General features: G+C 48.8%; 1 protein-coding gene across 1 annotated transcript in view; it reads right to left on the bottom strand.

Annotated features, from left to right (window-relative positions):
- The window catches only part of CSMD2 (CUB and Sushi multiple domains 2), a 655429-nt gene that overhangs the window by 109342 nt on the left and 529921 nt on the right, over positions 1–16166 (bottom strand). The window contains exons 38-42 of the mRNA XM_059070872.2: positions 15620–15738; positions 15045–15114; positions 13011–13127; positions 9914–10123; positions 3440–3628 (exon numbers count right to left, since the gene is read on the bottom strand). Of these exons, the coding sequence (XP_058926855.1) occupies positions 3440–3628; positions 9914–10123; positions 13011–13127; positions 15045–15114; positions 15620–15738 (705 nt within the window). The remainder of the gene's footprint in view (positions 1–3439; positions 3629–9913; positions 10124–13010; positions 13128–15044; positions 15115–15619; positions 15739–16166) is intronic.

Genomic DNA, 16166 nt, shown 5'->3' with positions numbered 1-16166 from the left:
CAGTGGCCCTCCATCTTCAGTGCAGGTCCTCTGTGGGCCTGCCTCAGCCCCTGGCCCCCCTCTTTCTCTTTCTTGTGGAAGAGACCTGTCTAGAAGGAAGGACACACCAAAGCTACCCGCTCTCCTTTCCTAGGAATACTAGAGTCAGGGCTTCAGTACTGTTGCTGGGAAGAGGTAAGAAATTATGATAGTATCTCTTTCTTTCTCTTTTTATTCTGAGATTCTTAGAGTGGTACTTTTGGTCTTGACTTAAGAGTTGTGGATTTTTGTGGTGAGGCTATGGTTGGGTTCAAATTATGGCTAAACCATTAATTGACTAGATAATTGCCTAGATAAGTGTAGCTTCTCTTTCTTCACCTAGCAAATGGGACTAAGACTTCCCTCCTCATAGGATCGTGGTGGCAATCAGATGAACTGCTCCGTGTAAAATGCCCAGCCAGTGCTAGCTCACGGAGGAGGCATCTGCTACATAGACATGATCCTCTCTCCCTATCTTTCTGTCTCCCCAGAGCAAACTTACACTTAGACTCACTCTGATCTAGGCTTTAGGCAGGGGTATAAAGAGTCCTGGAAGTCTCCATGGTATTTGGATTTAATCACCATGGAGGAGAATAAAAAGAGGCTCTGGGCCAAAAAAACCCCCCAAAACAACAAAAAAAAACCTGGTCCAGAATAATGAGTGTATTGGTTGGCATGGGTCATCACGCAGAGATATGGATGGGGCCGGACCAGGCTGAGAAGAAAGAGTCCCAGTGCCTCCAAGTGGCGGCCAGGGTTCCTGCGAATGTGAACGCATCCTGAAGCTGGTGCACGTGGGCATGCCATCCCTCCTCCATGTGCTGAACCTCCATTTCGTGCCAGCTACGGCCGGGGGAGGCAAAGGACAGCAAGGATACCATGGCACGTGATTCTGATCTGTGAGTGCCCTGGGACACAGCTAAGTGTACTGGCATCTCCAGCCCAGGGTGGAGCACGCCACCAACACGGAATGCCACAGAACATTTTGGGGAGCCCCTCTTCTGGTCCTGTGAGGGGGTGAGGGAGTCCGGGCAGAATTCACATTTAGACTCAGACCTGAGGGATGACAAGGGCTAAACAGGTAAGGCAGGAGAGAAGAGCAATGTCCTCTAAGAAGGGACCAGCACGCGCTCAGAACCAGGGGCAAGAGAGGATGGCACATGGTGAAAATGGAAAGTATTTCAGCTGAGCTGGAGCGTAAAGTCTGAGAGAGTGGAGAACAGGGGGAGGTAAGTGGGGACCAGGCCCTGAGGCACACCCTGTGCTACCCCAAGGGGGCTGGACGTTACCCCAAGGGAGATGGGGACACCTTACTAGCTTCTGAGCAGGGCAGTGTCTGGCGTACATGAATGGTTTCGGAGGCTCACCCTCACTACACTGTGAAAAGTGGATTGAGGAACACAGACTGAAGGCTGGGAGCCCAATGACGAGTCTCATCTAAGTGGCCTGGATTAAGGTGGAGGCAGCACACAGAGAGAAGTGGACGCATTTGAAGGGCAATTAGGATGTAGAATTAGCAAGACTTGGTGACTAGGTTGCATAAGGGAGAGGGAGGCTGCCCAAATTGAAGGCTGAATAACCAGGGGACTAGAGGCACCCTTCACTAGATGAGGATCTCAATGTAAAGGCAGAAAGATGATGACTTCCATTTTGAATATGCTGGGATTTAGATGCCTCTGGTTAGGAGAAGATATTCAGTAAGGAATTGGATGTACAGGTGAAGAACTCAGTAAAGAGATAAAGGTTGCAGATATAGATGGCATTTGGAGATGTGAGGGAAAGAAGTTGGTCTGGGAAAAAAATTCAAAGGACAGTAACACTTAAGGGACAAAGAAATAGATGACCAAAAAGTTGGCACAGGCAGAAAGGCAATTGGAAAAGCAAGAGAAGATGGCGTCTAAGAAGCTAAGGGAAGAGGGCTTCCTTGGTGGTGCAGTGATTAAGAATCCGCCTGCCAATGCAGGGGACACGGTTTTGAGCCCTGGTCCGGGAAGATCCCACATGCCACGGAGCAACTAAGCCCGTGTGCTACAACTGCTGAGCCTGTGCTCTAGAGCTCGCATGCCACAACTACTGAAGCCCACGCACCTAGAGCCCGTGCTCTGCAACAAGAGAAGCCACCCTAATGAGAAGCCCACGCACCACAAAAAAGAGTAGTCCCCGCTCACCGCAACTAGAGAAAGTCTGCGTGCAGCAACGAAGACCCAATGCAGCCAAAAATAAATAAAGAAAGAAATGAAGAAACAAACAAATAAATAAATGAAAGAAGTTAAGGGAAGAACTTTCTTAGGAGGGAGAAGGGATCGTGGCTCAAGATGTCTGATGGAGGAAGCACTGCTCGTTCCTCTTTCCTGTGATGCCATAAAAAGGAGTAAAAAGGGAACAAAAGTCCACAATGAAGCTTGTGATATAGCAGGTGACCAGCCAACAATTCCAGAATGATGGACTGGTTATACACGAAGATGGTTTTGAAAATCTGAAAAACGAACTGGAAGTTGAATAGTTTTAGAGATTATTATCTTATATTCCAACACCAGAACAGCTCAGTTGTGCAACAAGGTCTCTTTATCTATGGAGAGTTAATACTTCCAGCTCATCGTTTTGGGGCCAGTTACTGCCCTGGGTGCTTTAAATGAGTCATCTTGCAACCCTCGCAGCTCTTACGAAGCAGAGGTGAGAAGCTACATTGTACTAAGGAAGAAACTGGAGGTCAGAGAGGTGAAGCGGTTCAGAGATGAAGCCCAGGGTGGTCTGATTCTGGAACTCGGGTGCTTTCTCCTGGACTATACTGTCCTCCTGCCATATTTTCCCCTTTCAAGACAAATCTCAGCTTCTCCTCCAGGAAAAGGATGGAAAATGGAACTGAGGTGTGCAGACAGGGGTAGGGACAGCATGACCTCTTGGTCCTCCTCCATCCTGGTTCTGGTTAATGAAGACCCAAGAAAGTGCCACCTCTAGCTCCCTGATATCATCAACTCAGATCTCTCTAGGCTCGCGTAGGAGAGGGAGAATAAGCTGGGAGGTGTGAAGAGAGGAACAAGAATTTCCTAGAAAGATGCTTTATTCTCTTCTCCCTTTAGGAAAGTGCCATGATTACCTCTCTCTACCCCTCAGCACATCAGTGTCTTCCCTTCTGACTGGGGACTTCTAACCCATGAGGTTGGCTATTCCCAAGGGCTGAGTATGTATTCCTTTGGCTGCGACCCACATCTCTTCCAGGTCCTCCTAGTGCTGGCCCAGAACTCCGTCCCAGGACCCTCTTCCTGGATAGGCTTGGTCTCATCTCTATGGAAACAGGATGGACAAAGTTTGCCAGGACCTCCCAGCATGGGTGATCCCATGGAGCAGGCACGTTGGAGGCTGGGACTGCTCTGGATCAGTGTCCCTAAAAAGAATCACCAGGGATGAGGGAGGGACATACCTTCACACCTGGGCAGGGGGTGGTCCCAGTTCCGGTTGGTGCCATGTTGACATGTGAGGACAGGGTGGCCCATCAGTTGATACCCTGGGAGGCACTCGAAGGTCACCGACTGCCCAACATTGTAGCCAGCTCCCCGCACAATGCCATTCGCAAAGGGCTCGGGGTCTGGGCACTCTTGAAGTTCATAGGCTGGAAAAGATCACGAGAGAAGGTTACTTTCTCCTCTCTGGGCATTTTCTCCCTGACCAGAATATAGGCGTACCAGGGAGTTAGCATAGTGGTAGAGAACCAAGACATGGACTCAGATGGGCCTTCCTCATTTTCTAGCTATTGGCTTTGGGCAAATGATTTAAGTTCTCTATGCCTTTGTTTTCTTATTTAGAAAATGGTTATTGTGAGAATCCAGTAGGATCAAATATACACAGCCCTTTGTACAGTCCCGGCACATGGTGAGAATGTAATCAATGCTATCTGTTATTACTGTTTCCATGGGAATAGGGGACCCAAGGAAGACAAGACTAGATAGAACCATTCTTCTTCTTTTTTCTTTTTTTTTTAACATCTTTACTGGAGTATAATTGCTTTACAATGTTGTGTTAGTTTCTGCAGTATAACAAAGTGAATCAGCTATTCGTATACATATATCCCCTCCCTCTTGTGTCTCCCTCCCACCCTCCCTATCCCACCCCTCTAGCTGGTCACAAAGCACAGAGTTGATCTCCCCGTGAGATGCAGCTGCTTCCTACTAGCTATCTATTTCACATTTGTGAACCATTGTTCTTTGGGCACCTCACTGGGGCTCAGCATTGACCTCCGCTCTTTCCTGTTGCTGATCTCATTCAACCACAAGCTCACAAACACTGGAACTGGTCAGGTGAGGACATGAGTGGGGCCCTTCTAACTCTGAGAAATGAGAGCCCATCAGGAAGGAAGAAATGGGGTGGGAGGAAGCCAAACCTATGGCAAAGGACAGAATAGCTGGGGTAAAAGTCCTTCTAAAGAACAAGGAAGTTGCTTCCCCGAGTATGAGCGTGCCTGCCTCACATTCCTTAATGGGAGTGGCTGAGTCCTGGCCCACTGGGAGAAGTCACTGAGGGATTTGCTGAGCATGTCACAGAGCAGAGCCTTCACTTAATTGGACAGTAACTGGGCCCATCAGACAGAAAGTCAGCCATGGGAGTAGAGGGAGCATTCCAATAGTGGAAATTCTCAGGGGGAGTAGCTGAGACCCAGTGAATGCTCCATGCAAGCCAGGGCACTCATCACGTGCAATAACAACATAAATAACAGTCATCATGAGAGTGCCATTACTGAAGTTCTCCCTCTGTGATGGTGGCTATTATGTATTTCCTTTCCGTATTGTGCAGGGAGGTCTCTGTGGGAAGAACTGGGCAGGTTTCACTGGATATCATCAAGTAGTTGGCTGTGTTGAAAAATCGAGCAGTTCTAGAGAGAGTGGGTGGGCTGGTCAGCCAAAGGGAACATGGCTGTGTTAGCAGCAGAGGGTTTGGGCGACCTGGAAAATAAAGTCTTAGTAGAAGCAGGGAGCCTGTAGCTCAGGGAGGTGACTGAATGGATGAATTGGGCTTTTTTTTTTTGTAAAATATTTTACTTATTTTTATTTATTTTTGGCTGCGTTGGGTCTTCATTGCTGCGTGCAGTCTTTCTCTAGCTGAGGCGAGCGGGGGCTACTCTTCGTTGCAGTGCGTGGGCTTCTCATTGCAGTGGCTTCTCTCGTTGCGGAGCACGGGCTCTAGGCACACGGGCTTCAGTAGTTGCGGCACGTGGGCTCAGTAGTTGTGGCACACGGGCTCCAGTAGTTGTGGCTCACAGGCTCTAGAGCACAGTCTCAGTAGTTGTGGTGCATCAGCTTAGTTGCTCCGTGGCATGTGGGATCTTCCTGGACCAGGGCTCAAACCCATGTCCCTTGCACTGGCAGGTGGATTCTTAACCACTGCACCACCAGGGAAGTCCGAGCTGGACTTTTAGAGAGAAGCCTCAGTGGGAACAGGGGGACCCAATGATGGGGAGGAGCCTGAGGCTCATGAGAAGCCAGAAGCAGCCTGGAGGAGAGAACCTGATCTTTCTTATAGGAATTGTCTCCAGTGGAAGGAGCTGGGCTTTTCACAGAGACCCAGAAGTGAGGGTACCAGGACTGCTTTCACATGGAGAGAAGTCTCAGAGCCCGTTCCACCAGAGGAAGCTTCGAAGGGAGAGGTTGATGAACTAGAGACTGTCATACAGAGTGAAGTAAGTCAGAAAAACAAATAGCGTATAATATCGCTTATATATGAAATCTAGAAAACTGATACAGATGAACTTATTTGCAAAGCAGAAATAGAGACACAGATGTAGAGAGAACAAATGTATTGATACAAAGGGGGGTAAGGGGGAGTGGGATGAATTGGGAGATTGGGATTGACATAGACACACTACTATGTATAAAATAGATAACTAATGAGAACCTACTGTACAGCACAGGGACCTCTACTCAATGCTCTGTGGTGACCTAAAGGGGAAGGAAATCCAAAAAAGAGGGGATATATATATATATATATATATATATATATATACGTATTGCTGATTCACTTTGCTATACAGTAGCAGCTAACACAACACACTGTAAAGCAACTATACTCCAATAGAAATTAATCAAAAAATGAAAAAAAAAAAAGGGAGAGGTTGGGCCTAGAGGGCAGACATGACCCCTAAGAGGTGGACTCATTAACTTACCCAGGAAAGGGCTCCTTAGAGAGACTAGTAGTAGATGTTCCAGTGGGAACAGATACAATTTCAAACAAAGTGCCATATTAAAAATACTAATAATGATGACGTCTAACATTTTGGAACAATGTCACCATTTTGCTAAGTTCTTGTGTTTTTACAATCTCCTGAGAAATTTTAATGGAATAAGTTAAGCCTGTCAGACTAGGAGACCTGGGTAGGAGTAGCTTATGCTGTTACTGAAAACTTTATGGGAATATTTACCTGAAGAAGGGAAAGGAGAACCCCAGCCGAGGAAGTTCAGAGTATCTAACAGGAGGGATTTTGAGGAATAAGGAGTTGGATTTCTTCCAGAGAAAGTCAAGGGACCGCAGAGAGCTAGGCCTGCTCTATAGAAATGGTGGCAGTGGTGACAGGTGGCTCTTTCATGAAGCAGCTCTTTTCATAAAGGAAAAACCTGGGGTGAGTGGTCAGGCTAAAGAATGTGGGTCTACGGGGCAGGGAGAATTATTTGGGCCTGACACATTGGGAGGCCTTGGTGGGAGCGCCTGGGCCTCTGGCACTAGAGACAACCTAGTCGGGAGGTTGGGGTCATCATAAACGAGAAGGCTTAACGGAAGCTGAGGTCAAGTCTGAGGGGGGCAGCTGCCCTGACACCCAGAGTGGCTCTGCAGGGGCCCTCAGGACTGGGGAAGTTGGCAGGTGCTGAGGAAAGAGCTGGGCCTGTGACCCAAGGGAAGCCTCAAGGGGAACATCCAGGCAAGTGCTGGGGTAAAATGTGAGTGAGGGGAGCTGGGCTACCACAGAGCGGAAACCCCAGTGGACGTCGCTGGGCCTCTCACACAGTTGGGCCAACTCAGGTGAAGGCGCTGGGCCTCTGAAGGCAAACTTGCCACCCCTCCTCCCCGCTTCCACCCCTGACCCCCGCCACACACACAGCGAGCATCCCCAAGAAACCGGCTTCCTCTGAACCTGTGTGTGTGGCGCTAACCCAGAGTGCTGGCCTGTGTCTGGAAGCCATAGCGCAGGGCCCGTGTGCAGAGGAGCCTCAGGTGAAGCTCCTCAGAGGTGAGGGCTTGGTGAGCATGGGAGGGGCTGAGACCAGGGCTCCGTGGGGGTAGTTACGTCTCTTCTACAGGGAGGGAGTCCACGGAGCCTGCAGGACTCAGAGGGCAGCTTTGACAAGGACAAAGCGGACTTAACGTGTGGGGAATGCAGTGAGAGTGTCTATTCCCACCACACAAGCTTGGCAGGCAGGGCTGTGCCCATCACAGGGGTGAAGGCACAGGGCACAGGGCACGGGTGGGCCCCAGAGAGGCTGTCCCTGTCACAATGGTGGCGTAATCAGACCTTGCATTTATCCAAGAGGAGGAGCCTCAGGGAGAGCCCTTGGGCCTGAAAGAGGATGTTACAAGTTGAATTGTGTCCTCCTCAAATTCACATGTTGAAGTCCTAACCCACCCCTGTATCTCAGAACGTGACCTCATTTGGAGACAGCGTCTTCGCCTGCCTTTACCTAAATTAAAATGAGCCCGTTAGGGTGGGCTCTATTCCAGTATGACTGGTGGCCTTATAAAAAGGGGAAATGTGGAGGCAGACAGACAGGGAAAACAACATGTGAAGATGAAGCCAGAGATGGGGGTGATGCTTCCACAAGCCAAGGAATGCCAGATGGCCAGCAACCCACCAGAAGCCAGGAGAGAGGCATGGAGTATATTTCGCCTCACAGCTCCCAGAAGGAACCAGCCCTGTCCACACCTTGATCTTGGGACTTCCAGGCTCCAAGACTGTGAGAGATTAACTCTGTTGTTTAAGCCACCCAGTCTGCGGTACTTTGATAGAGCAGCCCTAGGAGACTAATACCTAGGAAGCCTGAGAGAGGCATGTGTCTGTCCCAGAGAGGCACCCTGACCTTGTATTTGGGTCTGAGTCTCTCCTGGGACAGACTGTGGCTGCGGGATGCATCATGACCCATTGGGCAGGCCTCACTGCCCACCGAGGCTGTGTACACTTCACAGGCACAGGATCCTTTAGTAAAGGTTGACCTCTGCGAAGCACCCACATACAGCCCCTCTGGGTGGGCAGCTGCGTTACCACCAACGAAGTGGCACTTTCTGGGAAAGAGGCTTGGCTTCTCGCTGCTGCTGCCTTGGTGTGAGGGTCCCAGCTCCTCCTCCTGAGGCTTCCCAGGTGGTAACAACCTGACGATACTCAGGGACGGTCCCCAGAGGGGGCAGCGCCCGTATAAGTGGCCCAACGGTGGGGTACCCTTTAAGGCTTTCCCTCAGTGACAAGCCCAAATCCTTGGTCAGTTTTCATCTCTGACAAGGGATAAAAAAGCCAAATGTCAGAATGGTATGTATATAGAAATTCTATACTACCATAGAAAACACAACCAAAAAAATCATGACGTATTACATATTCTTCACAAGAAACATGTAACTAGGTGTGGCAACGTGTGGGGAAAGATCTGGAAAGATCACATCAAAACAATAGTGGTTATTTCTGGGGAATAATTCTGGGTTTGGAGGCTGTAGACAAAGAAAGCTTGGCCTTACCTGTAATGTTTTAATTTCTTAATTCCTCCCTTCCATCCCCCTTCCCTTCTTTCCTTCCTTCCCTCCTCCTTTCTTTCCATCCTCTCTCCCTCCCTCCTCTCCCTTCCCTCCCTCCTTCTTTCCTTTCCTCTTTCTCCCTCCCCCTTTCTTTTTTAACACGGTAGGTGTGTTTGTAGACTGTGTAATTAAAAATTAACTTAAAAAAAGCAGATTGCAAAACAGTATCTATAGTGATCCAATTTTGGTTAAAAATATAGTTACATGAGTATATGTACAGAAAAAATGGGAAAAGCAAACTGTTACAAGTTGGTATCTCTGCATAAGGCAGGGTTATGGGAGAATTCTGACTTTCTGTGATGCACTCACAAAAACTTCTGTGATGTTTTAACTTTTTGACAAGTATGTACTAGCCTTGGAAAAAAGTCTAAACATATGAAAAAAAATTCAGCGGAAGAATCTGGGCAAAGAGGTTAGAACAAAAGGTTCAGCCAATCACACTAGGAAAGCCCCCGAGGGAGACGTCAGGTCCGATCAGGGCCCGTGTACCGCTGCACAGGTGGGCACAGCTGCATGGGCACAGGTAACGGCCCCTCCACAGGGGAAGCCCGAGGTGGAGTGGATGGAGCTTTTCCAGGAGGAGAGGGCCGGTCGCAGGACTCCAGCTCAGGGCGGGGGAGCTGCGGTGAGCGCGGTCCGGCCTCACACAGGGAAACCCTCAGCGGGAGTAAGTACCTGTCTCATCGCTAAGGCTCAGTGGGCCCTTCTGGGCTCGTTACAAGAATTGTTACTGGAATCCTCCATCATGTCAGAGGAGGAGCTTCGCCGAGCATAACTGACACACAGGGGAGGACCCAGAGGAGGAAGCGAGCCTCTCAAGGCCAAGGGGCAGTGGCTGGTTGGACACTCGGGGATGCCTGATGGGGACTGATGGGTCACTTGCTCAGGGGAAGCTGCTGGCTGCTGGGCCGGGATGGGGACGGAGCCTGAGAAGGTGCTTTGGGGCTGCCGCCCTGGGAAGGGCTTGTTGAAGGGGTTCAACAGCCTCTGTGGGCCAGAGAGACATGTCACGGTGGTCGGGCCTGCCCCCCACCTCCCCGCCCTTCCTGGGTTCCCTCCTCCCCTACGCAGAAGGCTGGGAAGACGTGGGGGTGGTTGTAAGAGGTGGGGATGGACGGGCCCTCCCTGTCCTCACCCTGATACTCCAGCTTGAATCCCGGCCGGTTCTGTGAGTGGTCGCTGTGGAAATACACAGTGGTCTCGTGGGATGTGGAGAGCAGGGCGCTGGGAAGCTCACTTCCACTGAACCTGCCCATCAGGCGGCTGGTCTCATAGGGGCCATTCCGGATTTCTATGTAGTCATGGTTGGGCTCGGTGGAGAAGTTCAGGAACTGGATGTGAGCTCCTGGGGGCAAGATAGAGGCAGACAGTGCCCAAAGCAATACAGTCCCACATCCCACGTGCCGCCTCATAAAAGCATCACCTACCAGAGCCCACGGGTCCGCTCTACAGACTGCCCACCCAGTTAGGGTTCCCAGATCACATGTGGGGAGTCACCAGTTCAGCCCAGTCTCTCGTCTTCAGGCAGGACTGAACTTAAAAGTATTTACGTTATTCATTCGAAATGAAAGGCATCAGTCATTTCAGAGTGCCGTCTTGAGTCTGTTTTATTTTATGGGAAACGAAGTTCAGGGTTAACACCTGATTAAGATTCATATGTGTAGTATCAATATAAAGACAGCTTTGTGAAAATAAACTTTTTACTTAAAAATACCACCACTTAAACATAACTACACCCAATCAAAAGACATGAGCTTCAATACTGGTATTTTCCAGAACACTTATGATGATTCAGAAATTAGAAGAATACACCATCCTATTGGTTCTATTAAGATGCCAAGTGAAGTTTATACTTTGGGATCTTAGTGGATTAATCAAGATCGCCTAGCAACCCAACAGGTTAAATGGATCTCATTAACATCTTAACTTACATATTAATATATTCTTTGAAGAATAAAGGTAGGACTACTGATATTTATTTATTGATAAGGTCTCTCAAAATTAGATTACTATTATTGAAGAAATATATTTCTGAGTATAGAAAGAAGTCTGCAATGTTAATTATGAAAATCTGACTGCAAAGTAGTATGTAGCATACAATTCTAATTTTTGTATTAAAAAACTGGAGGACTAGTCATTGATTCACTAACAACATTTATTGAGCTCTTGCCATGCATCAGGGCCGTGCTAGGTGGGCACTGCACGGGGAGGAAAAAGATCTACAAGGCCCTTGTCTTCATGAAGGTCACATTTTGATGGTGAGGACTAAGCTGTGAGTGATTATTTCTGCATGCTGGGATTACAGATACATTGGAATTTTTATAATTTGCTCATCTGTACTTCATAATTTGCTTAGAATGAGCACATAGGCGTGAACTTTTTGCATCTGATTATTTAAATAAAATAAAGAATGGCATATACTGTTGAAGACCCTTCATGTCTCCTGCCCTCTCCCATTGTCCTTCTCTCCACAGAGGCAGTCACTCCCGTGAATTTGGAAGATAACCTTCCAGTTCATGTTTTTAGATTCTTAAATACATATCTGGTTTGTTTTAAACATTTGCATGAATCTTATTATACTGTATATACAGTTTTGTAAACTTTTAAATTTAGCACGTGTTTTTCAAGGTCTGACCTTGTTGATACGTAAAGATACAGTTCATTGATTTTAACTACATATTAATTAACTCCATTTAATGAATTATCCAGCCACACTATTCACTCTCCTATTATTTAACATGTATATTGTCTCCAAATTACAGATAATTTTACATTGAGCACCTTTGTACTTATCTGCGGAACCTATGCTTTCCAGTCCACCGCCCATGCATCATTCGAACACTGGGGCTGCAAGTCCATGAAAGGGGCTCTTCAAGGATTGCGGAATTTCTGAATTGAGCTGCCTGACTGCCGCCATCTAGTGGCAAAAGTTTGTAAATGCAGCGGCTTTTAAACACAAAGCAGGTGCCTAACTTAGGACCTGTTTGGAGTCCAACACTAACTTGAAAGCAAGGGATCTGGTCTTCTGTGACTGGTCCTTGCAAGAGGATGACTTCCTGGAGGACTTAAAGATAGACGTCTCTGGTGGCTGAACATCAAGACATACAAAGAAAGTGATGCACCTCCCACTTAAACTTCTGTTTTCCTCTGGATGTAGCCCTCCCTCCAGCCCTTTATCATCTGAGCTTCTTCTGACTCATGCCTGGATGCAGAGCTATAGGGTCTCCCAGCTCGTTTTTCCTCAGTGTCTCAAAATCTGGAGGTTCCCAAGGCTGCCAAAGTCATCATCATTTTGCACCCTGATCATCCATCCCGTTTCCTTCAGAAGATGGTACTTAATATGACTCCATTTTCTGAGGGTCACAACCTCTCTCCTCCCCTCAGGTAAGATTTAGATCTTTAGTTAGATCACTTTCTCTTAAAAGCCTCTTCTCCATCAGAAGACCCACTCTAGGATGAAAAATAAAGGACAAAAGAGGTGGTCTTCACTCCTGAGGTCACAGACTGGGGGTTCACAGGCCTATGCAGCAGTGATCTCCTTGGGACATTTTATTCGTAGGAGCAGAGAAATGACTTGGGCAATTCATTTCTGTACCTATGTGTACAGCCTATAAATTCCATTCAACATAAATCCTTTATCTCTTCAACAGAAATACTGGGGGGTTAGATTACATTCCCAGTGCACAACACATGAATCTCCACGAATTTAATTTTGTACCCAGATCAGTGTCCTCTACACCACGCCAACCCCTGTGTCTACACACACACACACACACACACACACACACACACACAGAGACATCTCCCAACCTCTAAGGCCTGCTAGAAGGTGAGTATAAAGAACGCAAACTCAATTTCACGTTGACCTTGGCTCAATTTAATTAGGATGAGAAATTAGATACTGGAATTAAAAGAACAGGCTGAAGTCCAGTCTCAGTAAAATAGATGGTTTTTTTCTTTTTTAACCAGCCCTGAGTAATTTCTCATTCCACATTTTAGCTCACTGCTCAAATGATAAAAATAATAATGGCAATCCCCGAAGTTTTTTCCCTAGTCTATGTCCCCAAAGCTCGTTCATCTCTACCATTCCTAACTGATCCTCACGCTTGCGCAAGAGGTCGACAGCAGAGGAAGCAGAGAGGCAGAGAGCTAAATGGACTCAGCCGAGGTTATGCTGAGTGACAGCCGCAGACAGCTGCTTTAAGCCCAGAGGCCTGGGCGTGAAGACTTACCAAAGCCCACGGGCAGTGCTATTTGCCAGGAGCAGTCTGTGTTGCTGGGGTAGCTGCCCGGGAAGCCGGGGCTCAGGATCACCCCGTCCATGTCTTCCACCGTTCCTCCACACTGCGCTGTGACCGTGAGACCAGACAGAGCATTAGGACTGCAGTGAGGTGAGTACGGGGCCATGCAGCATTTGGACTTTCCCAAGTCAATTTCCCTTTGAGAACCCAAAGGAACCTATAATTCATCTCCCTAAAAAACTGCAGACAAGGGCCAAACTGAGTATGTAAATCCAGGAAGGGAAGCGTATCCTAGGTCTGCCCAGCCGTCCACAAACCCAAGTTACGGATGCTTGACCTTGAGCATGCCCTTCAAAGTCAGTTTCCTTAGTGAGGTCATGCAGCAAAAGTGGTCTGCCCCAAGAGAAGTGTGACCATCTCCTACACTATCCCCCAAATCTCCCTCTCCTCACTGTCCAGTCAACTCTTCCAGGACTGAAAAATAGGAAAGAAGGGGACGGGGATGCACTGGCACGCGGCCAGGCTCTTTACAAATACATATTCCATGGGACTGGGTGGTCAACAGAAGAGCCCCACCACGAGCCCACCCTCAGAGCGTTGACACACGCCCTGAGCCAAAGTGACTGTGATTATTTCAGCCCAGGAGGGGTTGGGGCATCTGAATCTCCAATCGAGGTGACTTCAGTCACAGTCACCTGAAGACGCAGGGCTGGGGCACGACTGCAGCCTGGTCAGTTGACGTCGATTCTTTCCTTTTACATCTTATTAGGAAAAGGCTGTGTGAGCAGAAAGGGGTTAGCTTGTCATGGGAGGCCACAGAAAGGAGCGGAGGGGAGGCCATATGCCGTGTCTACGCAAACGCCTTCTGGGGAGAGGACGACTCGAGCACACAGACCCGAAGGGATCGGTGCCCGGGTGCAAAGCGGGCACTTGGGCATTGACCCCTGGGGTCACAATCCCAATGCTCCCACTTCCTGAGTGACTTTGGGCCAGCTTTAACTCCCTCCACCCCAAACCCCCAAACCTCAGTTTCCCACACCCAGCACTTGTGTCACAGGGTGGTTGTGAGGTTACAACAGAAAGGACTTCGCTTGACTTGGAACAGCGGCTGGCACACACAGTACACCCTCAGCCACGGCAGCTGCTGTTCTATGAGCAGTTCTCCGGGCAAGGCCTTTGTGATACAGGATGGGGAAAGGGCCCTGGGCTGACCAGCCCCACTTCTGACTGCTCTGCAGACGACCAGGTCTGTATCCTGGTGAGATCACTGAAGGGAAATGTCATATGCTCCAGTGCCATGCCCTTGGCTCACCTTGCTTCCTACCTGAAGGTTAGCCTAGATTTGCACTTGACAGTTGGCGGGGCATCAGGGAAACCTAGGTTTCCATTCCCAACTTTGCCGCTTTCTTCTGAATCCTAAAAGCCTTGGTGTTCCTATTTGCAAAAATGAGGGTGATGACAGCTGCCCTGAAGAGCTGAGGTGAGGAGACACGTAGCTCCGTGTCTCCGTGTGGCAGACCTTCAATAAAGGGATGTTCCCCCTGCCCCAAGCTGACTAGAAGCTTCTGAGGGTGGAGATCCTGTCTTTTCTTGTGTCCAATGATCTCTTCATCACTACTCGGCACAGAAACCAAACCAAGTCCTCGTTTCACAGGGAACCCTCAGCCTTCCTCTACCAGTGGATTCTATCTGTCTGTCCCACGAGAAGTCACAGGGGAAAGCCCAAAGTGCCCAGAGGTTCCATTTGGGGTTTGGTCGATTATCTGGAATCAGAATGGTCATCATCAGGTTTTCGAATGGGCAAGCCTCCTGTCATGTTTCATTTGGTGGGTGAAGGTATCCAAAAGTCAAGAATATCTTGAGGGTTAAAGCTTACAAAAACATCAGTCTAAAATACTGCCTGTGAGCAGACCCGGAATACCAAACTTCCTTTGGAGTCGAACTTGATCCCAGTGATATGTCACTGAACTCAAAGCCCTGGTAGAAATGGATTTGAATGAACTGGAAAAGTGGGGACTCTCTTACCAATACAGAGTGGAGGAGGGTAGTTCCAGCGCCGCACGGTCCCGGGCATGCAGGAGATGTGGGCGTGGCCCTGGAGGAATCAAGAACAGGGTGGGCTAACTGCCCCCACAGGCACAATTGCATGTACAACCTGGAGCAGGGGGCTTGTTCTGGGGCCTTGGGTCAAGGAACAAGACACATGGATCCACTGTGGAATGGGGAGTGAAGGCAGAGGGAGAGAGATCTGGGGAAGGATGCTTATTAGCGGCTATTGCTAAAGCATTCTCATTACTAAATGTTCCTTGTGAGACTCTTTTAATTACTAGAGTCCCTCACAGCCTTCAAAGGAAAATTAAATTTTCCTAAAGTCTAATCAAACCAAAACTTTGCAGGAACACATTCAAGGCTGGCTTGTGCCAAATGGCTAAAGTCAGCACTTTGTCTTTTTCATGAACAGCTCCAGGAGGGGATAACAGTGCCTGAGGGATCTGGGGGGCTTCTCTCTGTTCTTTGGTGACTGCAGCTCTGCTGGGGGAAGGCCGGCTGACCCCAGCTCAGGGGACACCTTTCTGGCCCTGGGGGTCAACGGGAGGTACCTGGAGGGCATATCCCGGTTCACACTGGAAAGAGACCACATCGTTCACCAAGTAGCGCTCTCCAGTCTTCACCCCGTTACTGGGCACAGCGGGCTCTGGACAACTGCTCAGGCCCACCGCTAGACCAGACAGAGACAGACAACAGGAGAATGGACAAGCCCATCAGGTGGAGGTAAGAGCAGGCCGAGGGCATGGCTGGCAGCAGGGAGGAGAAGCTGTCTCCAAGCTGTGTCTTCTCTGCCTTCTCTCCTCCCAGCCTCTAGGCCAGGGTTTCCTAAGCCTTTCACCTCCCAGCACATGAGAAAATCAGAATGTTTACACGGCACAGAGGCTCAACAGACCCAAGCCTCCTGGGGCAGGTGGGTATCATCTGGGGACTCTGGCTGTCCAGAGGCCCTCGGGCTCAAAACTATACAACATTACTATCACCCCAAGAAGTTCCATCATGCTCTTCCCAAGCAACTTTGGTCCTACATGTGCTTTTAAGAAGTGAATGTGGTGCTTGGAAATGAAAGCTGTTTGGGCCTAAATCCACAAATCCCAGCAT

This window comes from Kogia breviceps, chromosome 1, assembly GCF_026419965.1.
Source record: "Kogia breviceps isolate mKogBre1 chromosome 1, mKogBre1 haplotype 1, whole genome shotgun sequence".
In the NCBI taxonomy this organism is placed as follows: Eukaryota; Metazoa; Chordata; class Mammalia; order Artiodactyla; family Physeteridae; genus Kogia; species Kogia breviceps.
This window is presented reverse-complemented; position numbering and strand designations above follow the sequence as displayed.